This window comes from Tetrao urogallus, assembly GCF_951394365.1.
Source record: "Tetrao urogallus genome assembly, chromosome: 2".
Taxonomy (NCBI): domain Eukaryota; kingdom Metazoa; phylum Chordata; class Aves; order Galliformes; family Phasianidae; genus Tetrao; species Tetrao urogallus.
In genome coordinates, this window is record NC_136814.1 from 80,959,265 (window position 1) to 80,986,970 (window position 27,706).

Genomic DNA, 27,706 nt, shown 5'->3' on the forward strand with positions numbered 1-27,706 from the left:
AAATCAGTAAGAAGCACTGCATTCATCTCCTACTACATCAAATTGAATCCTGTAATAAAACAGTAGCAAAAGGGTTGTAACTCCTACACTCCATGAAAACATAAAGAAATGAAACTGAAAGTCTATTTCAATGCTTACATTCAGAAGTCCAAACTCTAAATAAGCAAACAATTGTATCTTTCTAATGAGAATGTGCTTGTGAAAACAAGCATTCATTAAATAAATTTTTCGAAATTATGTGGGCAGCTGATTACCTCCAATGTCTCTCAATCACCAAAATTGAAGGTTTTCTCACCATTTTTCCCCTTACTTGCTCTTCTTTCTCCCTATCCCAGTTTGTCCTCTCCCTTCCTTGCTTCCATCTTCACCATATCACACAATCCACTGCATCTTCTCCTTTGACTGTCAGGTCAAAATAACCAGCTGAACTTAAAAACACAGTAGAAATTAATCTGCATTTTTTTAGCTGGGTTAATTTTTTGTCTCAGCGATCTTTCTCTTGGAGGGATATGATGAGCAATTAAAATAACGTTATCAAAAATTGAGTCAAATGGAGAAAAGATGTTTCTCCAACGCAGTGGCTTACCATCTCTTAGAAAACTACATCTTAAAACATCTCAAATACCAGCACATTATGCTTACACAAACATTTTTGAGCACTGAAGCAAAACGACACAAAACAATCTGCACTTATACTAGGATCTTCAAAGCAAGGTGGCTGCATGTTAATTGTCTCCTGGAGATGATCTCCGGAACACTCCAGCTCAAAAACCACCAAGAAAACTTAACTGATGAGGAAGTACTAGTGGGCAGAAGACCAACAGTAAGTCACGTAGCTTTCTGTCAGTTTACCAGCTCAGAGCAGACCCAGAGTATATCTAATTCGTTAGTGCCAGAAGTAACCTAGGAATCTAGGTCTTGCTCTTGCTGCAGCCTCCCCTCCAGATCAACAGGTCAAGAGGACAATTAATTCTATTTCTTGCCTCTTTGAGCAGGGAGGGGACTGCTTTGCTCACACTGATGCTCATCAGACATAAGGGGCTCAGCCATTTCAGGACTGTGATATATCACCATATTAGCACTCCCTGTTCTTCCACTCTGCGCAGAGCAGACTTGTTTCATAAACTAGGATTTCTGCTAGATATTTTTATCCCAACTTTCCAAGAAAATGAGGCAGCTTATGCCAACAGCTGATTGGTTTCTTCCCCCTTTTCTCCTCACACTCCAACACTATTTTACACCAGAGGACAAATGCAATCACATTTTGCATAGGCACAGAAGTTTTCATGAGATTATATCCTTATAAATTTCAAGGAAAAAAAAAAAAAAAGGCACCTTTGTAAATGCCCTGTAAACACCCCAGTGCAATCTTTTATCACCATCACAGAATACACATAGCAACTGCACTTCAAGAGATGCCTAAAAGAAGAGGACCCACTGTTAACGGGACTATGTGTCATCTTAAAATCTGCAATGCCACTCAGATATTTGACTTACAGCATCCACGAGGTATGTTTAAAAGCCCACCTCACCAGATTTTCCCACATGTACCAGACATAGCGTTTCACATACTATTTCTGCTCACGTTTCACAGTTAACTGAAAAGTTAACTTTACAAATCAATCCTCATGTGTACAATTGAGGATGACAGGAATATGTCTGTGTTTACATGGAAATGTCTATTGGCATGACAGTTACTTAAGTTCTCATTTTTGTCAATGGATATCTAGTCAACACAGCCAACAGGATCCAACGAGAACACACTAACTCTCAAGCAGACATGATGAAATAAAATGAAACATCATGCTTAACCTAGGTTTGCGCCACCAGAGACAAGTCAGCATATCCCAACTGGCTGCCACAGACCAATTCAAAGGGAATAAGCCTGCCACTAATGTTATAGCACATCTACCAGCCACATACATGTATCGTGTACCACAGGCCATCAAACAGTATCAAATGTGTACTTTTAGGTAACTGAACACTATATGAATCTCAAAAATCATACTCCTGCCATCCTAAGTTTCTAAATCTACAGTTACAAACTGTCCATAAAAAGAAACAGAAAATGCACAGTGGAGCAAGAAGTCCAGTTAATAAAAGTCCTTTTTATGTCAGTTTTGTTGATATATCTGCTAAAACAGCATTACTAGTCATCTTAAGATAAAATAAAAAACAATCAACTTCCTACACATGCATTGCTGCCAAAAGCTCTCACATACAGCTGCCAATCCTCCAGAAAGCTTCTGACAACTTCTACAAAGATTAAACATTTCTAGAATAACGCTGCAGTAAACTGATTGCTGGAAGTGATTAATTCAGGCAATATAAAGTTACCATATGAAATATCTCTAAAATAAACATAGCCAGGATCCAGTCAGTATCACAATGCACTTCTCTGAGAATGCGTTTGGAGTTCAAGTGAGGAAGAAACCATGTTTGCTATTGGAGAAGACGGAGTTTCTGTTTAAAAATCCACACCAATACATTTACAACAACTTGAAATCCCCCCTACCTGCAAATAAGTCTGTTAAAATTGTGATTGTACAGCAAGAGTAGGTCTTGGGCAAATCTATGAAACCTTGGATCCGAACTTCCTCGCAGCAATAGTTTTGAGTTTGATAGAACCAGTTTTATTTCTACCTAAACCGATCAAAAATTTACCAAACTTAGAATCTGACATAATAGGCTACTGCACCAGGAGAAGAGAATGAAGGAATGAAGGAAAGCATGACTCATCCTAACTGGCTAAAAACCAAAGAGGTTCAAGAATTTTTAATCATTTGCTCTGTCTTCATCTTGTCGTAAGGATTTCGTTTTTGGAAACAAAGATTAACCCTCAAAAAGCTTAAGTGTTAGACAGTATAGTCATTAATCATCCATGGGTCACAATAAGGCTTATACAACTTTTTTTTCTGAAAATCAATAATCTGAAACATCTCAATGGTTTGCTTTCTCCACAGCTCCTGAAGAGGAAAAAACTGATCATCTTTTGCATATTGGAGTGCTCACTCCTTCTTTATTTTGTCCATACTATCTAATTCCACTTTGGAACTTTTACTTCCTCGGTAACTGAAAAATTCTAAGTACCAACAATAATCATAGCTTCAGAGAGCTTTACGATTTCCTCATAAATGAATCAATACATGAGCTTCTTTATTAAATTTACTGCTCTTGTCTGAATTAATGTCAATTTCTTTATTTATTTCTGATAATGCAGTAGCTGTAAATTGCTAGTCATGTTTTTTAGCAACCTTCCCTCATCATATACCATTAGAATACACTAGAAATAATGATCTCATCAATTATTTTCTGCATTTTCCTAACCTTCCTAAAAAGAAAAAAAAAACAACAACAAAAAACTTTTGCCTAATTACTTGAACATTTGGCTGTCTTGATGAGCTAAAAAAGCATCAACTGCACTCTTATTCACTTCATGGTTTCCATAGTTACAGATATACATGGAACACAGAAAAAAAAAAAAGTAAAAATGACAGAATTCCAACAAAATAAGGTAAATGGCATGAAACAGCTTACAGCTAGGACTAGTATCAAATTTTAGTTGTCAATCAAAAGGCTCAGAGAACTAACCAGAAGCTTTTCACACTACATATTCACTTCTATTTTTGCAAAGCTTAGTAAAATAATGCACAAAGCCAGATTATCATTAATAGTGCTTGAGCGCGTATATATTTTCTGCAGAGAGTTGCAGTACAATATTATTATTTATACTTCTGTGATTCTCTTCTACACAAACTTTTATAAAAATATTCTTTTACACAAACTGTATTAGAAACAAAGAAGCAAGAGAGAATTTCTGTATCGAATGGAACATATTTTATGACAAAATAATTTGGATATATGTGTAGAAGTAAAGAAATTTTTAAAAAAGTCAAAATGGAAACACAGGTAAACAGCAGAGTAGTGTTCCTGGAGTCAATAAAGCTCTTGGAAGGAACTCTGAAAGGAACTTGAAAGTGAGTCAACTGATTGAGGTCATAGGTGACTTGATGGGCATAAACTCAATCTTCATTTTGTATTCTCAAGTTCAAAGAAACTTAAACATAATATTATTGACGCCATCCTTGAAGGCATTCAAAACCCAACAGTACATGGCCCTGGCAACCTCATTCTGCTTTTCTGTGAGAAAGAATTTGGACTAGAAGAACTCCAGAGTGCCATTCCAAGACCAACCATTTTGTGATTCTGCGTGAAGCATTGAGAAATTTAAATATTGTCACGCTGTGGTTCTGCAACTACATTAACCATTTCTATGCTTGCAGTACTTCACTACTCGAATGGCTGCATCTCTTTAGCCCCACAGCATACATAAGTTTCTGCCTTAAACCAAACAGTGCATAAGATCTGAAAATTACTGAGCTGGAAAAGTACTGTAATTGTGCCAGGGTCAATGCAAAGCCCATTGAAGTGAATAAGCCAACTTATTTTCCATATGACAGTCTAAAAAAACAGACATATGACAGTCTATAAAGATAGTTACTTTTCTCAGCTATCCAAGAGTTTAAGATTACCACCACCAAATGCTCGTGGAATGACTGAGTACTTGAAGGCTTTCAGCATGAGTTAGTGAGAACCAATTTGTCTTACATTTATCTCATACAAATGGATCTCTAGAGATTTCAAAGGTTATGTTTCTTTACTCTGTGTTGAAGGTCTTAACAGCTGAAAGTGCTCCCTCTAGACTCAAGAGTCTCTATTTAAAACCTGCATTAGAGGTGCCCAATCTGTGAAATGCATGTCACTATTGAGTTATTCAGGAGAATATATTGGTCTTGACAGGCACTGTGACCTACTGTGGGATGACTAGAAGATCTATTCCGAGCAACTTAGTCTGCAGGGACGCTTCAAGGTAAAGAACAATGGACACAGATGAGCAGAATTTACAGAGACTGCTTGGTTCCACAGGAGGAGACAGTGGGGCTGAGAGTAACAGCTGCACAGACACAATGTGGAAATCAAGGAGCTGTGAGGAACAAGAGGATCATTACTGGCTGTGAAAATAGGGATGAAAAGCAATAGGGGACGGCTGGCAATCAAGAGTATTCCCAGTGGGAATATCTCATGAGCTAGATAGACAAGCAGAGTGACAATTGCATTAGGATAAAGATTTTTACAGATGACAGTAACTACACGCCTAGGGAACATAATGCAGCTTGTGCAGTGCACACAGATCTGTCAGTTCAAACAAATACCGAAAATCATTCTGTTTGAGAGGAGAAACAGCAAATTTTTGACATACTGCAGGAGAATCCCACTGTAGTGATCTCTGCTGTGCCACTTGACAGAGCTTTCTGTAACCACTTTGACTGCCTATCTACATGCTGCCTGGCAAATAATCAAGGTGGATGACTACCAGCTTTATTTACCCATAATTTCCCCACTGCTCCCCACCAAATCCCATGCTAGGGAACTCCAGCTGACGACTTTTGCTTAGAGTTCCCACATCTCCAATTCCACAAGAAGCCTAAAGTCAGAGTCTTACAATCAGGATATGAAACCAGGCCTCTAATGTGCATGCAATTCAGTGACATAGATGGTGGCAACATGGTAAGCTTTCTCCTGCAGCAGCCAGTGGCCTTACCACCCTTCTCCTAAGACAGAAAGCAAAGAAAGATGTGAAATTCTTCCTAACTAATCTGTTAAAGATATTTATGGTATCACACACAGATACAAAATTAAACACAACCCAGACAAACTTGGAAATGAAAGCTTAAACACAGTTATAAGCAAACTATCAGCTTGATCCTTCATGCTTTAATATTTTTAAGCAAGTGTACTTTTAGTGAAAGAGTAAAATTCAGATTAAATAGTCACACTATATTTTCACATTATTCATATTCAGTTCTGAAATTTAAAAAAATCATCATGGTGGAAATATATCTACATAGAACTTGGGGGATGTTAAGTATAACACAGGACCTACCTATAGGCAAGTATTTTGCAAGTATTTTGCAACAGTTAGTACTGCCCAGTAAGGGCTTCAGCACAGCACAAAGTAGGCTTATGTCCTACACAATAAATACATTCATGATTCACAATCTATCCCAGACTCACATTTAACTTTGTAGCTTTTTTCATAGAATTAAAAATACTTTAGCTTTATATTTATATCACGTAGGTAAACACACCAAATACTTGTAGTACAGAAAGCGTATCTTTCCTGCTTTGTTATAATCACTAAAGCTTCTCATAAACAAACAGACTTTTTTGTGCAACATTCTGCCTTACAAAGATCAGCAATCTGGCCTCCACTTCTGAAATAGCTACCAGACCATCCGGAGAAACCACAACATACCATATGAGTTGGCTCAACATGTTATTTTATGGCCCTACCAAAAAAATGACAAAGTTTCTGGTTTGGGGTTTTTACATTTCATCTTTGTTGATCCTACCTTCTGGGATGTCCATGGTCCTTTCTTTTAATTCTCCCACCTCTTGCTCCAGGTGCAGAGTCTGAGGCTAAGTTGGTAAAGTCTGTGCTATCTGTGCTATCAAGCTCGAGCACAAAGGAATCTCAGTAAATCTGGGATGGAAGATTTGAGGAAGGGGAAGAGAGAATATCAGTGTTCTACAACAAATTTGAGTTGATATCTAAGATTTTTTTTTTTAATTGGGAAAAGCAATACTTTTCGGCAAGGAAAACTGGATTTTCAGGGTAGTAAAGACTACAGAGTGACCAAGAAAGGGATAAACAACTGTGAGTTTGAATATGGATTAAGAAGACAAGGTTAAGGAAAATGGGGCAGGAAAAAGCAATAGGAGATTCGTGCCAGCATAAGAATATCAAACATTTTTAAACCAAACTTTTAAAATTTTTAAACCAAACAATGCACTGTTACAGCCAATTCACAGACCATCACTGGTATCAATTTCAAAAGGTTATCATCCTGAATTTGCAGTACTACTGGAAGATTACACAGGGAAAAAGGAGAGTTTCAGTAAGGTAAGATGACGTAAAACAGTGCAGAGCATTACAGTAATGATATTTCATTATTTGATGTAGCTAATGTTACAAAAACAGGTTCAAAAACTGAGATCAGAACTTTGCTAGATGATCATAGAATCATTCTGATCTACTGCACTTACCTGTATATTCAGATATCTAATGAGGCTTTGTATTTCCTAAACAAATAAAAGACATATAGTGTAGTGATGATTTAAGGCTATGGGGGGGAGAAGCAACAGTTAATTACATCCTGCCCCTTTAGCATCAGAAATAGAGGGATGCATACTGCATGATGATACAAAATAGAGGGACTATGAGTCCTTAGTCCGCATTTTCACATCAGTGAAAAATTTGTGCTCATATATATACAGTTCAAACATAATTTTATGCTCAACAGAATTGAACAGTCTTTTCAGCTGGGTAATTAATTTGGGTATCCCAGGTTTCTGTGCAGAAATGTAATGCCTGGTTAGGTCCCCATTAAGTGTTAGTTCCCGATGCATCTGTACTTTACTTATATAAGGGAAAGGGAATCATTTTGGCAGCCAAAAAGAGAATTTCTTTAGTTCATGCTTTACAGATGGTAGCCTTCCCATAGCAACAGCTTCCAGAGCTGGTGGTGCCCATCTACAATTGCCTAAGGTTAGGTTACCTTTCCTGCTTACAGATGTTAGCTGTATTTCATGTGTTTAGAACTCAACTGTACTCAATGTAGGTGAACACTAAACACAACCACAAGGTGCAAGGTTTATAGAAAGCAGTAATATTTCTGATCACATTATAAATCTGAAAATAACTTTCACATATACACCAGCCTTTTGCTGGATTCAAAAGGCTTGACCATTTATTGAACTGAGAAGATTGCTTTGACCAATCTATCTTGTAATGTCTCTGTGAATAGTACCATCCCTTTCAGTTCTGACTCAACCCAGTCATGGTCTCAGGAATCCACCTTCGAACTTTTATTTATTCACATTATGTAACATAGCCACCAGAGCCATCCCAGCCAAATAAATCAACTTTAGCTGTTTAAATCCAAAACAGATGTAATAGACAAATCAATTTAATCTTCATCCAGTTACAGTTTTTATGTAGTTTGTTCTACAATATTTTATTCCAGTAAATTTGTTGTTTATAAAATGTGTCTTTAATCATTCACTTGTATTTCTTTATTATTTAATTAACTCTATAGTGAATTTCTTAATCAGGTCAGTAGAGTATATATTAATAAAGTCAACACTGTTCTAATCTGGTTGTCTCCGTAACTTTTACAAGATTATATTAAAATCAGTTTACTCCAGCTTTAATATAACTGGTGGCTATGCTATTCTGGTCCTATAGTATTTAAAGCTTTCACTTCACTATTTCAGCCAGTCAAAAGAGTAGTGTAAGAAAGGAAAACTTGTGGAATGAGTTGGCATAGAATGAAAATCCAAAAAGGCAGGAGCACGTAAGTGGAAAGAACCAAAGCTGGGTGAAGAGACAAATTACAGAGATAACAACAAAAAAAGAAAAAAATTCAGAGAGAGGTGATAGGGAGAAAATAGGACAAATACAATGAAGTAACCAAAGTACTGGAGAAGCAACAAAATGGGGTTGTCTTGTCACATACCAAGGGTTATTTCATTTGGAACAGAGATAATGCGCGGGCATGTAAAACTTATTTCAGGGGAAACTCCTTCCTTTCCTCAGACCTATACTGGGATTTTGTTTGATCTTCAAGAGTTTAACACTCCAGTTTTTCTCAGATATATTTATTTTGGCTCTAAAGGTCAGAAAGATATTTTGGGACTCTGGGTTCTTTCTCTCTTAATAAAAATGCTGTTAGGCAAACTTTATTATTTATTCAGATAAAATCAGACTAAGACACTAACAAAACTATACACACACGTACACTATGACAAACCATGTAACAAATGAGCTTCCTAGGACTCAGCTCACAGCTGAAAGCAGTGGCAGATTGAGTATGATAAACTAAAGCTCTAAACAGAAACAAAGCACATCCACTAGCTTTAGTAATAACCACATGGCATTACTATCCTCTATTTGCAAAATCTTCAAGGTTGGTTGCAGCTGTTTTTTTTTTTTCCTCTTTCTTTTCCCTCCTGCCCTGCCTCTTTTAGGGAAATAAAAACTGTTTTGTTGTCAAACACTAAAAGGACTTCTTTTCATCCCTAAAAACATAGGTAGTAAGAGCATTACCAGACTTGTAAGCTTTTATTGCTAGCACAAAGTAACACTGCTGAAAGATTTAAGGTCCTCACTGAATGTCAAACTGCAAGCTCAAAGCCAAGAGCTTTTCTTTATGATTATAATGGCTGTTTTTCAAAGCAAATCAAAACAGAAATTACTTTTTATTTCAGTTTCTATTTCTGCATGTATTTACTTATCCTCCAGAAAAAATACTACCTTATTTGGAATTTAATCAGTTTGGTTGGAAAAGCTGCTGAGGCTATGCCATGCCACCTGAATCTGGAAGCAGAAGAAAGTTAAGAATATCATTCTCTTTACTTGTTTGAAGCACAGGTATTGTAAATTCATTACACTTTTTAATGCAATACTGTGTAATAATTAAACTAGAAAAGATAACTACTAGGCAGCTAAGGTTAGCCATCAAGAGTGTCCTCAGACAAAGGAGGAAAAAAAGATTACAGTACATATCTTTCAGTTATTCAAGAAGATCAACTGGTAAGAAACAGTAACTATATATATGCTGAACAATTTATATACAACAGAATAAAACCAAGAACAGAGGAAAGATGATCTATCAACTCATAAACATCACAGTATCTACATTTATAACACAGACAAAGCCAAAAAAAACACCAACAACTAAGTGACCTATGAACAGCTTTGAACTAAGATACTAAGATGCAAATTGCTGTCAAACAAAGTGAACACTGTACCAAGCGAAAGGGTAGACAGTACAGGGGATACGAGTTTTGAGAAAACAGCCAGAACATTCAGATTACAAGCAATGTAAGCTGTACATCAGGAAGTTATTCTTGCCATAATTTAGCATTCCCCAAACAATTGCTTTTGGAAGCAGTTGTTAAAGCACATGCGTCTCCAAATCTGAAACGTATAATAGAGATTGATGTATAATAGAGATGTTGACAAACTCCGTGTATAAAAGATTGAAGGATCATCTCCCTTGAGAAAAGGGGAAATAAAAAAAAACCTTTCAAAGTACAGTTCCAAAAATATACATGCTTTACAGTAAATACAATCACAGAATCATAGAATGGCCAGGGTTGGAAGGGACCTCAAGGATCATGCAGCCCCCCCGCCACATGCAGGGGCAAATACAAGCTGTTACTTCATGTACTAAATCAAAGTATTAAATCCAGCAAAATGAATCCAAGATTCACTTATACCCTGGGGAGCTACTGGAGTGAAGCTCAGCAGTATCCAAATTAGAGCAGATGCCAATTCTGAAAAGCAAAGACCCCAGCTGATATAGTTCAGACAGCTAGGGAAAGATTCAGAGCAAATTCAGTTCCAGTCAAAGCACTCAATGTCTTTGAGGTATGATGACTGGATGACTGCAGTTAGTGTAATGAAAGTGTAAACACAGCTTACATATAATGCAGAGGTTTCTATTTGGGACTGATTCCTGCTCAATCTGACAACAGATGTACTGTCCTGGTCTCTTGTGGACCCTCAGCAGCCTCCTCTTTAGCATTCTGCAAAAGTGACCATGAATAAAGCTCCTCTAAGGTGAGCAACAGACTCTACTAAACACTAGCTGACTGATCAGAAAACCGTATGCTTAGGTCTATAGAGCAAAGAGGCAAAACCCACAACACAGGATGAACAGATACACAAGGATGAAGTTTTATGTATGCAGAAAGTGACCAACAACAACAACAAAAGGAAAAAAAAAGCAGAAAAATTAACTCTTCGTCATCTTAATTCCCTACTACTCCCTGTTTCATTGTTCTTACAAGGTCAAGAATTTGTGTTCTCTTTTACCTTCTCACAGGACTGCCTATGAAATTGGTAAGGAAAGCCTACAGCTATAACGGCCAATCCAAAGCATGCTAAGCAGCAAAGCTGCTGGGCTATGAAAGGTGTTTTCCTGCGGAAAACAGAATACAGAAGAGAAAAATGAGCCTTGCTGTATATTTACATGCATATGTAAAAAATAAAGCATTTGCATTGTGATCTCTTATCACACGTCGCAGTGACAGAAACTGTACCACCACTAGTAATATCCCAAGAATATATAAAAAAATTCTTCAGTCATGACAACACAATTATCATGTGTATGTCAAACAGTGGATGTGAGACAGTGAGGCAGTAGGTGGTGCGTCTCAGCAGCAGTGACAGCAATGTAAAAGACAAGATGCATTCTGGATGGCCATGCACAGATGTTGCACCATGAAACGAAGGGCATTTCAATCAGCTCGTCTCTGCAAACTGCCTAACAGAGGTATTGAAAAATAGCATTCTGTAGCTGAGAATTTGCTCTATCAAATTGTGTTACTGTGATCTTTGCATCTGTTGTAGTTTCTACGGAAATAAATAGGAGGTACTACTTTCAGAGTGACCTGCATATATGTTGTGATAAATTGTTGATAAAATAACATTTAGCTCCAAAGTTGTCTGTGAACATGTCGGAAATAAATTGATGTGTTTTATCCTGCATACAGAAGTTGCACAGAAAGTGATTAAACCTCAGACTAAGTAACTTGCAGCTCTTTAGAAATCTCTACCTAGATTTAAAAATTATTTGGTGTTATTTCCTCCTTAAATCAATGCAGATAACACTTTGTTCAGATTTTCACTTAATCTCTTACTGGTCATTAAACAACCAGCAACAAATATTTTATAATGTTTTATATAGCAGCTTTGGGAAGAAGTTTATTTATCTTCAAGGGAAAAACGAAATGTAAATGCATCCAAGAACTCTGCATAATGTTGCAGAAAATTTCTCTGTAATTATTATTACTATCCTCAAATTCATATACTATATTTATAAACCTAAGGTATATGCATGACAAACTATCCCTCACTAATTGCAGTATTGAAGATACACAGATGGAAGTAGCCATCTGTTAAGTAAAATCTTAAATGAATATAAATGAAATAAAATGCTCCAGAATCCAAAAGGTATAAAAGATATAAAATCACAGATAGAAAGTATCTTTATCTAGGACACAGCACTGCTAAAATTACACTGAATTTTAATCCTGGATGAGGATTAACGTTATTTATAATAAAAAAATAAAAAAGAGAGAGAGAAAGAGAGAGCAAGAGAGCAGAGATTACATCTAGTCCTCATAATTACTTTGTTCTCTGGAAAATGTTTCTGCTATTTGTCAATTTCTCATAATGTTTAACAGGTCATAATCTAATCAAATGTCTCTTTGCAGCAAGATCTTTTTTTAATCAAAATATCTCTATGTTTCTGGGATGACAAAATAACACCAGAATTAATTTTACTAATTTTGCTTATATTCAGTAATCAAAAACTTCTATAAAATCACTTCTGCACAATCATTCTTTGCCTGTCTCCATTGCTTGACTGCATCTCCTCACTTTCCAACCATGCTAAGGCCTGCAGCCAATTCCATCCCATGCTCCTGGACAGCCCCAACTGAATGCATTCAGTCTCCATGTAGATTTACACTGCCCAATTTTTTCTCCATCCCAGCAGAAGCTGTGTGATAGAAAACCAAAACAATATCCCTTGATTTGCCAATTGGTGGCACTGCATCTACGGCCCACATGCATAAAAGTGTGAATTTGGGGAACATTTCTGTGAACCGTTCAATAAGTTGCTCAATATTGTGAATGTGAAAGCATTCTGACTGCCAGAAGTCCATCTCTTGATCAACAGCCTTCCTCAGACATGAGGAACAGATGAGAAGTATAGTAACAAGCTGACAAAGCACAAGCATGGCCATCACCAGTGCTTCTCAGTGATAAAAAAAGGCACTTTGATATCTATTTTCAAAGCATTGGACAACATGAAGTAATTTCCAGTGACTAGAATCACTGGACAAATGCACAGTCAGAAAGAGAGCATGGGCTCACCCCATCCTTGCTCAGCAAGAACATGCTGGCTTTCACATTGTACTCTAACTTCAGAGCTATAAATCTACCTGACAAAATGAACTTATCAAATACATACACGGTCAATTTCAGAGAAGCTAGATGTGGAGCAATTAAAGTTACTTATGTCATTCACAGTTTGCGGTCTCTGGATTAGCCATCTCTTTTATCCCAGCTCCTGGTTTTATCCTCAGAGATGATGTCTCCACACACTGAGATTCAGTATGGAAAAAAGATTACCTACAGCACAATTGAGACAGCTAAATTTATTTTAATGTATTTAAATGTATTTTATTACTTTAAATTTTAGAGCAAATGTTATGAATATACTTTCTCCACCTCTTTTTGCTTGTTTTTCTGTTTGTTACCGTGCATTACCTCCTTAGCTCTTTATTCCACAACAGAGAGGATAATGCTATATTTATTAGATACAGTGCGAAGTGTTTTAGAAATCTCAGATGCCAACCACTCCTGCATGGCTGACAACCAACACAATATTCTATTACAAAAATTAAAATAACAGAAACACAGTAAATATTTTCCACAATACCTACAAGGCATATTGTTTGCTTGAAGTGCAATATGGCAAACTAAATTCAGAAATAATAATGAATGCAAGTCTCATACGGCTATGAAAAAGCACAGCAATTTTGGACTATGAGATACCAGAAAGCTAAGAGTCTTATTAACAAGATTAGATTTGTCTTGTTATCAAAAGGTAATAATAAACGTATTTCATAAATTTCATTCATGCATGAACTAAAGGACATGGAAAAGTAGTACACAGGGAAAAATACAGACAATTAAATGTCCACGATGTGCTGAAGGGAGGCAATAACATTTCCAAGCAAGTATGGTGACCACTCAGTTGAAATTACAGTTTGCTATGCACTGTTTTTCATGAACTTAAGGATGACATTTGTTTTCTGTTGACATAAAAACATACTGAATTGAGCAAACAACTGGAGGAGCAGAAAACCAGAAGAGAAACAGGTTCCTGAGGTGGCAATGCTTTGAAAGTGATCCCATGTAATTCTTATAAAGCAGAAGTCAGTACACTCATCAACTAAGCTAAAATGGTGACCACCTCCAACAGTAAAGATGTACTGAGATCTAGTGAGATTACCTTGGTTGAAAAAGAACTGATGGGCTGGCCATATTCCCAAATAACTAACCTTATTTTTCTAATGTTCAAAATCATCTACACAGATATCCTGTCAGCAATATCCAGCCTTATTCCCAAATACAGCAGTATGAGACATAACTCTGAATTATTGACTGTGTAAGCTTTAAATATTTATTTTCAAAGTAAATCTCAGAACTTACTGAGTCTTAATAATGAGTCAGCAATAAAAAATTGTTTTTAAAATGTTCCCATTACAGGAAATCACCCACTAGAAGAGAAATGCACTATTTAAAATTAGAATTGCAATTCTACGTGTCAGTACTATTATGGGTACCTGCAAATCTTTCTGATGGCACAATCACAAGCAAAAAAAAAGCAATGAAATGCTGTTAATATATTTTCTATCTGCCATAATTCATAAGTAGATGCAATAAAAATTAAAAAGAAAATTTATTTAATGCATATGAACACATCACTTTTGCATTATCTGTCTGATTCTTTTATCCTAATTTTATAAAATTATATGTATGTGTAAAAATGTTGATAGACGATGATCAGAATTGTGTCTGTTTCATACCAGGCAATTCCCATTTAGATTAGACCACACATACCTACACTGTCACATCAAATCTGTAAGTTCATATTTGATTGTTTTCAAAACTGCAGTGCACTGAATAGATAAGGATCAGAATTTATTATACAGTTACAGTTCTTAGTATAGTGTTGATTGTTTTAATGTATATGAACACATCAAACAGAAACAGACTCTTCTCATGACTTCATACTGTGTTTCACTGCTAATATTTTCTACTTTCTTCATCCTCTTACCTAAAGAACAACACATGCAGGAAATCCCATCTTGGATGGCAGTTACTAGAATATGGGTCCCCTTCTTTTCAGTATTTATCTGCAGTTGAAACTAATTAACTAAGATATTTCCCTTTACACAACCCCCTTAAGCCATTTTATTTACAGAAACTTAGGGAAATGATTCACTGTATTTTCTGTCAGATAAGTGAATAAAACTCTTTCTATGTTCCTGCATTTTTGAAATACAATTATTTCTCAAATCCCTAATATCATATTTCCCTAAAACTTTTGAAATTTCTTAGATCAAGTGATGCAAGACCACAGTGAATAATTACTATTATGCAGTAACATAATAAAAAGGACAACTCCTCTTGCAATAAAAGGAAATCAAGAAAAAACAAAATCTTATTTTAGTCACAGGTCAAAGAATTTCAAATTCCTATGGAAAAGCATTCGAAAACAGAGGTTCATACTATCATATTTTTAAATTTTAATAAACCTTAAGAATATATTTTTTAAAAATAAGGGTTCTTTTAACCCTCTACTTATATTAAATAATACACAGCTAGGAAAATAGCATCAGCCTGAGAAAAGAATAAAAAAGCAACAAAAACATTCCCATCTTATTTAACTGAAGACACAAAGCAAAATGCAGGCATTGAATTTCTTTTTTTTCCATAAAAATGAGTTGAAATATAAATAATGATTATTTAATTGATTTAATTACCTTGAATGATACACAGCTTTTAAAAGTCATTAAGATGTTTCATGAGAGCTGTAATCCCTGTATTAGTGTATATACACCAGGGTTATGCACATATATTCATATATGACATATGCAACATAGAGAAGTCTACACAATATATGCTTATGCATACATAAGAAGAGGTGATATAAATTTTTCTAAAAAGCTTTATTGACTTTTGGGATCTTATCAATATTTAATTTCTTTAACAGAAACTTTTGCAGTGGGAATGACTACAATCAAAAGTATTGCTGACTTTTTCTTAACTAAAAAAAAAAAAAAAGCAAAATATAATTCCCCATATTCTTTATCTTGAATCAGATAACCCGAAACAAAGGTACTTAAAATACAAGGCAAACAAACAAACAAAAAAAAAGGATAACCAGTTTGGTATTAACGCTGCAGGGAACTGAAAGTGTGGATTTTGCTATTTTTTTAATTTAGCCTCCATTGCACTACATGGGGTTTCCAGTATCACTGAAGTGGTGTCTCCACAGATCACCCTATGATCTAGCTTGCATGCTAATAGCAAAAAAAGCAATAAAAGACTCAGCAACCCTTAATCATAGGTTAAGAACCAAGGTTCTATCAGTGATATTTTTTCTTGGCCATCAGCAGTAGAAAAGTAAGCTGCTTGAGTTTGGCTAACAGGTAAGCAGAGCCTGGGTACAGCAACAAGTACAAGACAGAAGTTATTGGTTCAATACTGCATTAAAGCTATAAGAAGAACAGCAGTCCAGTGACTCTTATGCAGTCAAAGCATTTATAAAGAACTCTTGAGAGCAGAGCCTGCTTTTTTTTTTTTCCTCCCATGCACAAGAAGTAAGCAATCATTTTTGCTAGGTAGACACTAAAAAATGGGCAAACTGTCAGTTGAACATGGTTGCTTCAGCAAACTTGGTGAAGAACAAGCTAACTTTAAGGATTTATATGAAAATTAATGATAATGATGTTTTGTTTGACAGTGAACTAAGTTTTGCCAAAAAGGAGAGGAAAAGAAAGAGCTCTGCATTTTACTTGAGCTAGAATGCCTCAGCTTACTGAATGGCTCTCCTTTCCCCCTCCCTCCTCATCTGCTGAAAGCAGTAGTGATTACTGAAAAGCAATGATTCTTCCCTGACACATCTCAAATTTCCACACAATCTCAAATTTTTTTTGGAGACAGATTACACTAGGTGATACAGAGATAGAATTTATCCACTACCACTTTCCAATTTGCCATAAAATTTTTACCTCCTGAGGCAACTTTTCTAGCGCTACATCTGTATTATTCAGAATTTACACACATTATCCTTTTAAAGGACATAATTTGGTATAACAGTTCCATGAAAGGAAATGTAAAACATTCCTGACAATCCAGTCATTTTGCTCTGACAGTTTTAACAACTTTCTGTAAAAACCATCAATACACAGCTGAACTTCATGGCATACGCATTCAAGCTGTTAAGACTTAAATTACCAGCCATTATGTAAGCAGCTTTTAAACATACTTCAACAGAACTGAACGATAAACAGTCTTTAAAAACACCTGACACACAATTATGGAAGTGTTTCCAAGTTGTCTGTCTTTCAGTGTAATTCACTGGCATTATACTAAAGTGAACATAATTTCAGTGTAACCTAGATCTGAAACATAAAGTTCTGATATTTCACAGTACTCACAATCACCATCACTTTCTGCCATCACATACACTTAAGTCCAGTTAAATTAGTTCTCATCTATCCATAATGTATTTTACATCCTGATCTCCTCCCAGTCATTCTTGTATATAAACAGGAGAATAAGTAAGCAAAGTGTTTTGCTCTACATTTCTGAAAAACAAAGGAAAGCAGTAATAAATCTATTTTTCATCATTTGTTCCGAATTCTTTTCACTATAAATCAGAACAAAAATCACAGTCTGAATGAAGTCTATACAATGGCAGGTTGCTAGGGATAAGCACATAGCTTAAGCTGAAGCACTGGTCTACCACTTAATTCTACTTATGTTCTAAAAACATCAGTTAGTTCAAAACACCCACAACAAAATACTACAATTTTAGTTTGAAGAAACTATATTCACTTATTCATGGCTACTTTTGCATCCTACAATACATCTCCTTATCCATAAAAAAAAAGAAACAGAGTTTCTTTCCTTTTCAGAGACTCTGAGAGAGTCTCAGAGTTTCTTTCATCTGTCTGCAAAGGAAACACACCTTTCTCCAAGCAAGTATCAGGTAAAAGCTTTTAGGGGAGCAGTGCAAAGAAGGTTACATTATCAGGTGGCTTTTGCAATGCGGTGCTCTGCTACAATTGCAGTAAAGAAAGGAACAAGCAGCAGCATCCAGGATGTTGAGGGGGTGGAGCAAAATAGGCAAAGAAATGCTGGCCAGGTATTCTATTGCTTCTCCACTGTCCTAGGACTACTTATATTGGTAGATCACATCAGAGAGAACAGTAAACAAAAAGGAAATAATAGCATTAACAAACCCACCACTATTTTGGCAATTAAATTGCCAAATAGCAAATATAGCAGAAACAGAAGTATCCAGAGCTAAACCATTGATCCAATAAGGAACTAACAAAACCTAGAATGTGATCCATCAAATTAGAAAAGGTCAGTCCGGCCTGATTTTCACTGAGCACCTACATACATCACTTCCTTCAAAAAGGCTTACTCGTAAAATCCTCTTACTAATAGTCTGCTTTCTTAAAAAGCATACACAAATTTTCAGTGCACATGTGGTGAAATAGGCTGCCATAGCACAACATCATTTTTCAATAATAGACGAAAACACTTGTATTTCTCCAGCGTGCCACATAATCACCAAGTGTTTTGAGTGAACTCAGCCACCACTGATATTATTATTAGCGTCATTAACACCACGAATATTCTCACCACACAGCTGTACCTAAGCCAGGTTTAAACTAGATAGCAGTCCCCCTATCTGACAACGTGTCCATTTAATACCATCTGCCCGAAATCACATGGAGAGATAAGCAGGCACAGGTCAGTAGTATGAAGAGCTAGCCATACTCAAAGGACACGGAAGAGCTAATGATACATACTTAATAATGCATTTCAACGTACTATAGTAAGAATCACTGAAAGGTACGTGCCTCATTAGCTACTAGGTTGTACCAATTATTGCCAAGTAATTTTGTAAATGCACGAGTCACCGAATTCCCTTATGCCTAGGTTACTGACCAACTCCCATTACAAAAGATTAATGTTTTGGGATGTACTTTACTGTTTTAAAGAGGGAGAATATATATTAAGTTTCACAATATATTTGTGAAACAGCCTTTGGTATACATTTGGCATTTTCTTGAAAAGGTGAAGAACGGCTTCAAAGGGAAGCCACCTTTGTAGTTTCCCATGAAGCATTTTGTCACCTCTAAACAACTTTAAAACAATCTTAGCAAAAGATGACAGCTGCATGGGACCTCTTACTTATCCTACAGTCAGAAGCAATCAAATCACAAATTCTTTCTTAAACTTATCAAATTCAACCTTTACAATTTTATTGGGTTGGTTTTCCTTCCAATAAATTACTTTCTGAAATCTTTAGTGATTGTGAAAATCTCTTTCCAAAAGCATTTACAGACAACTTACATCCACTTGCTCTTATGTATTCACTGTTCTTTAGATTAATTGTTGTTCTTATTTTTAAAACATTGTATTTCTAAGTATTAACTACAGTTTCTCTACTTTTTGTCCCTCTGATCTCTCTGTAGTCCTCTTCCATATGATGAATTCTACAATTCTTTTCTCATCCTTTGTGCCTGCCACATCTTGAATTTATCAGACAGGTAACACATAGTACACAACATCAGGTGAGATCTCATTAAAACTACCAATGTGGTTTAAAACTTCAGCACTAAGGGAAATACCTGGAATCTAGGACCATGCTTGATTTTTCCCAATTTCACTGTCCTTTTCAAGTGATGAACTCCAAACTTGTAGGAACATCTAAATGTCTAAACATATCGATAAAGTCTTTACCATCATTACACTCATTAGATTAAAAAGGAGGTTGTCTCTGCTTGTATGCTGGTCAGGTATGTCAAGCCAATGAAAAGAAATTAAGAAAAAAGATATTTTTCTGGTGTGGCCCTGTATAGATTATACAAATTGCCTTGCTTATAAGAGACATTATTTCAGGTATGTAATCATGTTTTTTAATTAATTCACATCACGTGGTCTGTTAGCTTTCAGAGACAGACATGGTTAAGCAATTGTACTTTGAAAAAAAGGTGTCTCTGTTCCTCACACAATCAGGACTAATTATTAGATATTCTCTCTCTGACTACCACAACTTTTCAGCTGTTAAAGGGATGTGGTTCATCTTAACCATGAGGAGAAAAGGACATAGCCTTCTATGTCACTGTTGCATTTTCTCAGCATGGGGAATCTTGAAGTTCAACACAGCAAAACCTAAATCAAGGCAAGTGCAACCAAGGATATCTTTAATTGAATTTTGGACAATCTAAAGAAGTCAAGTATGTCTTCAGTACATATTTCTTCAGAGCACTTCAGCGTAGTGAAGTCTGTTTTCTGGAATCTAAATGACATTATCATCAAAGATACAATCTCTAATGCATGTGCACACTACCACGGCTCTAACTATGCACCAAAGTTTTGTTCAAAACTGAGGCGTGAAGGATTTCTCAATCACATAAGCAGGTCAGGTGGAGTTCAGCTGGATTGTTCTCCAAAATCTATGTGGTTACACTTTACTGAAGAGGCACTTTCAGCATTTAAGAACTTCGCTGTTTCTTGTCGCAAGTGCACTATTCTTCCAGTGCACCCCAGTGGATTCATCAATGATGCACTGCTTCATCAATAACAAGATGGCACTTCTCACGCTATCCTAATCTAATCCTTAGATAAATAGACTGGAAAAGTCCTGTATTATTTCAGCACTTTGTTCAGAGAATCACACATTAAAAAGTACAATGAAGGTTTATCAAGTTATATTTCATAGTAACCAAAACAAAAATTGTGTTCCAAGAATACAACTGCTTATGAAAAAAAAACAAAAACAAAAAACAAAAACAAAAAAAAACCTACATTGCAGGGCCAACAGAATACATCACTATTTGATCCCAAGGAAGCTTTACAGTTTCCCAAAATAGTAGCTGCACAGTCTCAAAAGATTCACTCCATGTTGCTCACTATATCTATATGCAATTTCTAAAGGATAAGTTATCCTTTGCCTAGGCAAACTACTTTATAAAAATCAGAAAGATGACTTTCCTGAATTTTTGCTACAGCCAGAAGTGAAACACAACAAACTACATAAATCAGTGTAAAGTTACATTTCAATTACTTTAGATTTCCTGAAGCTGATTGAAGGACTTTGCAAGCAAAAAGTCACATTATTAGCAAAAGTCATTTTTATGAAATTAAAAGTTAATATATTTTATTACCTCCTCTATTTTTCAGACTATTAAGAATCCTCAATTTCTAATTAATTTCTTACATCATCCTAATGTAAATCAACACCCTTGGGTTTCTTGCTGAGCTAACTTTGAAGGGTTTGTTCACCTAAGGGATAGGAGAGGCCTGTTTGTTAGGTTTTCTGTGATTCCTCCCTCCCCTTCTGATCATTTTTTACATAATATGTTTCCCAGTTAACTAACAACATTATAATAATAAATGATAAAAAGCATGGATTCTAACCACTTTGTCCTCCTTTGGGAAAGCATCCAAGGAAGCAGAAAAAAAAAAAAGAAAGAAAGAAGAGAAAAAGAATAAAATAGGCAAGTATTAACAAGCAGATTTCAAATAAATGCAATTCTAGAAACTCTTTACAAAGAGCTAAGAATGTAAAACAAGCAAAAAAAAAAAAAAAAGCTTTAAATAAAAATGTCACACTACTGCATGTGTAGAAAATGTTTTCCCACCCTAACCCACAGAACCATGAACAAATGAAAAATAAGTTACAAACAAATGGAAACTTTCCATTTCCATTTCTGTGACTCAGAACAGTAGGTGAAAAACAAATAATGTATATTCAGTTTCTTTCTGAGTAAATACAAGCTGCATTATATGCACTTCCATTAATAGTACAGCCAAACACATCCAAGTGAACCGTATTTTCACAGACTTGCTCTAGTGATACCATCTGCAGGTGACACAACATAATGCATCCATTTACCTTAAAAAACGAACGTATGAAAATTTCTGCCCAAGACACCTACATCATTTTTTCAGAAAAAGAATTCAATGTATTGTACTCACACGTACACGAGGGCTATGGAGAATTTCCAAAATAACGAGAAATGGGTATTTTTCTAAGGGTTTTTGTTTGTTTGTTTTATATCAAATTTCAGAAACCCTTTTCTGTTGAGTTTTAGAACAAAGAAGATGAAAAGGCCACAAACTAATTCTACTGTGAACGTGTTTATCTGAAATAGAACTGATGGCCACTTTTAACTGAATTTGCATTGATGGGAAGGAGTAAAATTTCACATACAAAATATCAGCATCTTAAGGCCGTATTTGAAAATCATCATCTCATGATAGTCAACAAAATCATGTGCAGTAAAAAGAGTATTTGTGAAATGTTCTGAAACACACTGGATGATCAGCCAAAAGCAATCTCTGAACAGTGCACTTCCAAATACAGATCCTTCCAGTCACAGACAGGTAACTGACCAGTTCTTCATAAGAACTGCCCTAACAGGGCATGTGGGCAAACACTTCCATTTCGTGGGGAGGCAAAGATTTATCTCACCTGTCTGAAAGTAGGGTATCTGACCCAGATCAATCTATAGTTTTACTTTTGAAATAAATTTTAAATAAATTTACAAAACTTTCTTTGTGGTAAGGAAGACTTCTTCCTAACCAAAAAGCGCACTGTTTTTATATAAGAGAAACCTATACAAAAAGCTCTATAAAGAAGAAATTTGAACTGAAGTAAGTTCAATAAAAAAATCTTAATGCGGAGATTGGCCTCAACAAAAGGGTTTTTTCTTTCATTCTCTCCAAAACAAGTTTCCTTCGAGCCACCATTCAGTAGAAGTATACACTATGTACTCTCATCTGTTCAGTTAACTCTGCGAAACCTGAGTATCTACAAAAACATTAGATACATTATTCTACTTCACAAATACCTCACAGTGAAGTGATGAATAAAACACTTAAGTAAAATGAAGCATGAAAAGCCAAACTTAAGGTGAACAACCTGCAGCGTGAAAATGTTAAGGCTTTTTCTTAAGAATACACATCAGAAGACTTACATTGTTTGATCGCAGAGAGACACGACCTCCACATCGAGCACAAAACTTGGTCCGGCAATAAGAGCATAAATGGCCACAACCATCTGCAAACTTTGTTTTATGACAGATTCCACATGTTGGAGCATCATCCTTGTGCTCTCCCTGGTAACGGCGGGCTTCTTCCCCTATCTTTCTTACTTGCTCTTTATAGCTTTCAAATTGTTGATGCAACCTCCTGCATAGATGAGAAAAAAGTTTATATAGCAAGAATAGGAGGAAACACTACTATTGTGACTTTCTTTCTTTCAATTTATAACTAAACCTAATATTCTTGGCATGTTCACAGTAATACCATAGCTCACATCAAATACACACCACATTTGGTAAAGGAAAAAATTAATACATATATATCAATGTTAGGCTTCCTTCAAAGCTGGTGAGCATATCACTTGACCACAAGCTGATTAAAATATACAGAGATGGCACAAAATACACAGCTTTACCTAGAAGCATCTACTCTGTGCAAGATAAAAGCTAAACATAATTGTCTGAACAAATCTGCATTGACTTTTAACCATATATATATATATATATATTTACCAGCAAGTATGATCAAAGTCAAAATAAAGTAAGAGAGAGAGAAACTCAATTGTCATTTGCAGCATTACTTCTGTTTTCAAAACCTAAATTGCTAGCATACATATCTTAAAGATTCCAACAATCGTATTACAATCACACAGGCACTAGAAGAATCTGAAAACAAATTCCAAAATCAAATCAGAATATTAAAAAAATGTAGTATTCCCTGGCTAGTGTTAATTACAGAGATCTCTGATACTAAGGCTTGCTGTCTCTTATTACAGAGATTCCTTTCAACTTAGCCACAGAAGTATCAACGAGCAGACACATTTTTAAGATGAAGCAGGATGTTCAAAGGAGTAGTGCTTCTCCTCCAGCTATCCCACATCACAAGGAGAGTGAATCTCAGAAATGAATCACATAGAATTATATAGAATATAGGTTGGAAGGAGACCTTTAAGATCACCCACTTCCAACCCCCTGCTATAGGCAAGGACACCTCTCTCTAGACCAGGTTGCTCAAAGCCCCATCCAGCCTTGTCCTGAATGCTTCCAGGGAGGGGGCATCCACAGCCTCTCTAGGCAACCTGTTCCAGTGTCTCACCACTCTTACAGTAAAGCATTTCTTCCTGATATCTAGTCTAAATCTACCATCTTTCAGTTTAAAGCCATTTTCCCTAATCCTACACATCCTTATAAAAAATTCCTCCCCAGCTTTCCTGTAGACCCCTTCAGGTACTGGAAAGCTGCTGTAAGTTCCCCTGCAGTCTTCTCTTCCCCAGACTGAAGAGTCCCAGCTCTCTCAGCTTGTCCTCATAGGGAGGTGCTCCAGCCCTCTGATCATTTTCATGGCCCTTCTGTAGACCCACTGACAGCTTGCCAAGCAGCTGGACAAACTGTTCTGCTACCCAAAAGACTCAGCTTCTAAGTTCATTAAGGCAAGCACGTTCATTTATTTTCAATACCTTGAGCAAAGACCTCAAGCAGACCAAGTGGGCGAGTTACAGTAAGGCATGTACAAAGTTAAGGCTTTTCATTATGCTGTATGGCACCTACAGACTCTTTGCCCACCTTCTCAGATTTTGCTTTATATCTACATTTCCAAGGATAACATTAAAGAAGCATGAACAATTAATAGATTATTAATAGATACAGGGATTCTTGAGTTTAATAAATGGTTTGGGTAGGTGTGTTGTCTACTGAGATCTTGATAATAACTCAGCCACTTGCTCTGCACTACTTACTCTCTTAGCACAGAGACTGACACCATTTAACCAATGCATTGCTAGCGAGAGATTCTCTTTTACTCCGGGATCTTTTTTTTTTAATAGGGTATTGTTTTGACTTTTTAAGAAATAAATAATCAGTGTTATTTACAAAAAAACATTGTTTGGTGAAGTACTTTGGATATATTTACTCTATGACGACACTCAGAAAATAATAACTATCAGAAATCACAGTAAAATATTCATTCAATTTGGATATGAATATCACTGCTTGCACCGATTTTCACACTTAAGAATAACGATCTTATCTGGATGCATTCTACTGATGCAGCAATAGTTAAAGGGAAAGCTAAGAATCCAACTATTTTATTCTCCCTCATACAAAGATGATGTATTACACTTAGTGCTTTATGCTAATGAAAATCTTGGAGGAGGTAGCAAAGGGATTTTTTGTCATATTTTTATTTCTTACTAGCCTCCTTAAAAAACCTTTTCAGTGATGAGTAAGATGAGGAAAGTAGGTCAATAGAATTAGGAAAAATACTGGAGAAACGTAATACTTTTGGCCACATTATTGGATTACACATATGATTTAACGTATTTTACACAGCTGATCACTTAGAATGCATAAAAACAACTGAAAACATTCAGGAATAACTATCATAACCAACTTAAGGAATACATTTAAATAACGGGGAGGTCGGTAATTAAATTTCCCTCTATATAAAAATATGTTATTGAAAAGTGGAACCATGAAAACTAAATTCTGTTCTACTTCACCATAGCAAGATTTAAAGCTCTGATTTTTAATGTGGAAAGGAAAGGCAACAGAAAGCAGTGCTCCCATTCCTGCTCTTTTCCAATTACATACTGTACATCTGATTTTTCGTTGATCTTGTACGAAACTTGAAAAGCACATTAATATAATGTTTTACCCTTCTCTGTGCACTAAGGGCTAGATGAAATTACTCGCAACTAATTTAGCTGAGAGATTTATTTCTAAATAAGTATTACTTACCAATTTCTTACTTTATGCATCATTGTATGATCAGCCTTTTCACATATAGGGTTTAAAAAACACCTGCTCATCTTCCACAAATACATTGTGTGTTACTGGAAAAATTCTAACATATTCTGTATGACAGGAATGGAACTGAAGACAATGGCAGCAAATTTCAGGAACGAGCACACAAGGTTGTATGAATGCTATTTGCTGATGTTGGAGAAGAAGAGGCCATCAGAGATGTGCTTCACTCTCTAAGCTTTCAGGTCATTAATTCAGGCTATACTCAGAGACGCAGTGCTATCAGACTTCCAGGCCTCCAACTACACTTACATTTAAACAGAGCTGTGTAAATAGCTGCTTCTCTGCTACTGGGCTTGGTGAATGAGCTGTAGGGGAAATTAAAGGAATTTTTTTCCATCAACATCTGTTATTTTTCCAGTAGCAAATGCTAAAATACAGATGGATAATTTTCAAGATTGCTCCATAAGCACATTTTCAACAGGTGCAGGAAAAATTTAAGTCTATTAAATATTTCTTAATGTAGCCAAACACTTAAGTGTTAGGTTAGAGACTTAATAACAGCACATAAAGTAAATGCAACAAATATCTATTCAGTCCCCTCTGACAAAACAAACAGGCCATGATGTAAGAGGAATATGTGCATGCATTTATACTATTTTTCATCATGCACTCCAAAACCTAGATAATTCTACTACTGACATCAATACCACAGCCAAAAAGGGGAGTTCTCCCCTCCCAACTGTTTCCAAAGAATGAGGAAGAACAGAAAAAATAATACTGGAAACCATCCCAGTAGTTAACACTGATGATTGAGAACGTACATAAATTGGCATGAAGAAGTTTCACATAAATTTTCCTTAAAAAACAAAAACCTTCATAACACTAAAGTCCCCATCCAGTTGCATTCTATAACATATACGATAACAAATACAGCTAAATTCAGTATTCATTTTTATGGTATTTCACATTCATACAGGTGGTATGTATGAGTGCGATCAAAAAGATGGGTGTGTATTTTTTGGGCACACAATACAACTAAAAAATATCTTCTGTTGCTAAGAGCCTAGTGGAGATGCGTGGTGAGGCACATCATAGCATCTTTTCTGGACTTGTAAGCACCACCCTCAATACCTTACCACAGATACACCAGCTGTTGACACCACCAATGATAATGACAATGATAATGACAAGAATAAACTGAAATTTTCATGCCTATAGTGGAAGACTTAAACGACTAACTTTTACCTTATGATCATAAACCCACACTTAGGTTTCCCGCTTTTCATTTCAAGAGAATTTCATCATGTCATATATGTACATTTTCATTTGAAAATGCAGTATTTCACACTGATACAACAAACACTTGAAAACATACCGGTAGGCAATTTTGCAAAGCCTTACTCATGTATTTATGGGCTACAAAAAAACCAGAAGCCTTAAAGGACACTTGTGTGAGTAACCATCTGACACACCATGAAATGTTTATATGATTGGTAGGACAGACAACAGACATGCAGATATAACCCACAGTATTTACCGATCAGAAGGTGGCATGTCAAACCACACAGAACTTATCATTTACGGTGGGGTTTTTTTTTGAGCTGGCCCAAGATGTACACTTATACTGCTGTAATTACCTCCACTAAGCACATCTTAAAATTATCGCCCAAAAATGCCATTTTTGATAAGCAGAATGTTATGACTTCTTAACTATTTTACACTTGCATTCCTGTTGTATATATCTGAAATATTTGCACATAAACACTGAAGATTAACAAGAGAAAAAATGGTGCCCTTGTGTACATATGCTCTGTTTGCACAGATCTTCTAAAAATGCCAAGATTTGGGTCACCTGTATGCACAGCTACATTTTAAATTATGTTTTAATGTAGTATGATATCATGTTTCACTTACTGAAAAATCCAGCAGAGGGCACTAAAGACCGCGTTTTCAATCCCTC

The 27,706-nt window shown here is 35.9% G+C and overlaps 1 protein-coding gene across 5 annotated transcripts in view; it reads right to left on the reverse strand.

The window, feature by feature from the left end:
* Positions 1-27,706, reverse strand: part of RIMS1 (regulating synaptic membrane exocytosis 1) — a gene marked incomplete at both ends in the record, with an annotated part of 287,625 nt that overhangs the window by 158,415 nt on the left and 101,504 nt on the right. For all 5 annotated transcript variants that reach the window (XM_079550251.1, XM_079550253.1, XM_079550252.1 and 2 more), the window contains one exon: positions 22,936-23,149. In XM_079550251.1, coding sequence (XP_079406377.1) covers positions 22,936-23,149 — 214 coding nt within the window. The remainder of the gene's footprint in view (positions 1-22,935; positions 23,150-27,706) is intronic.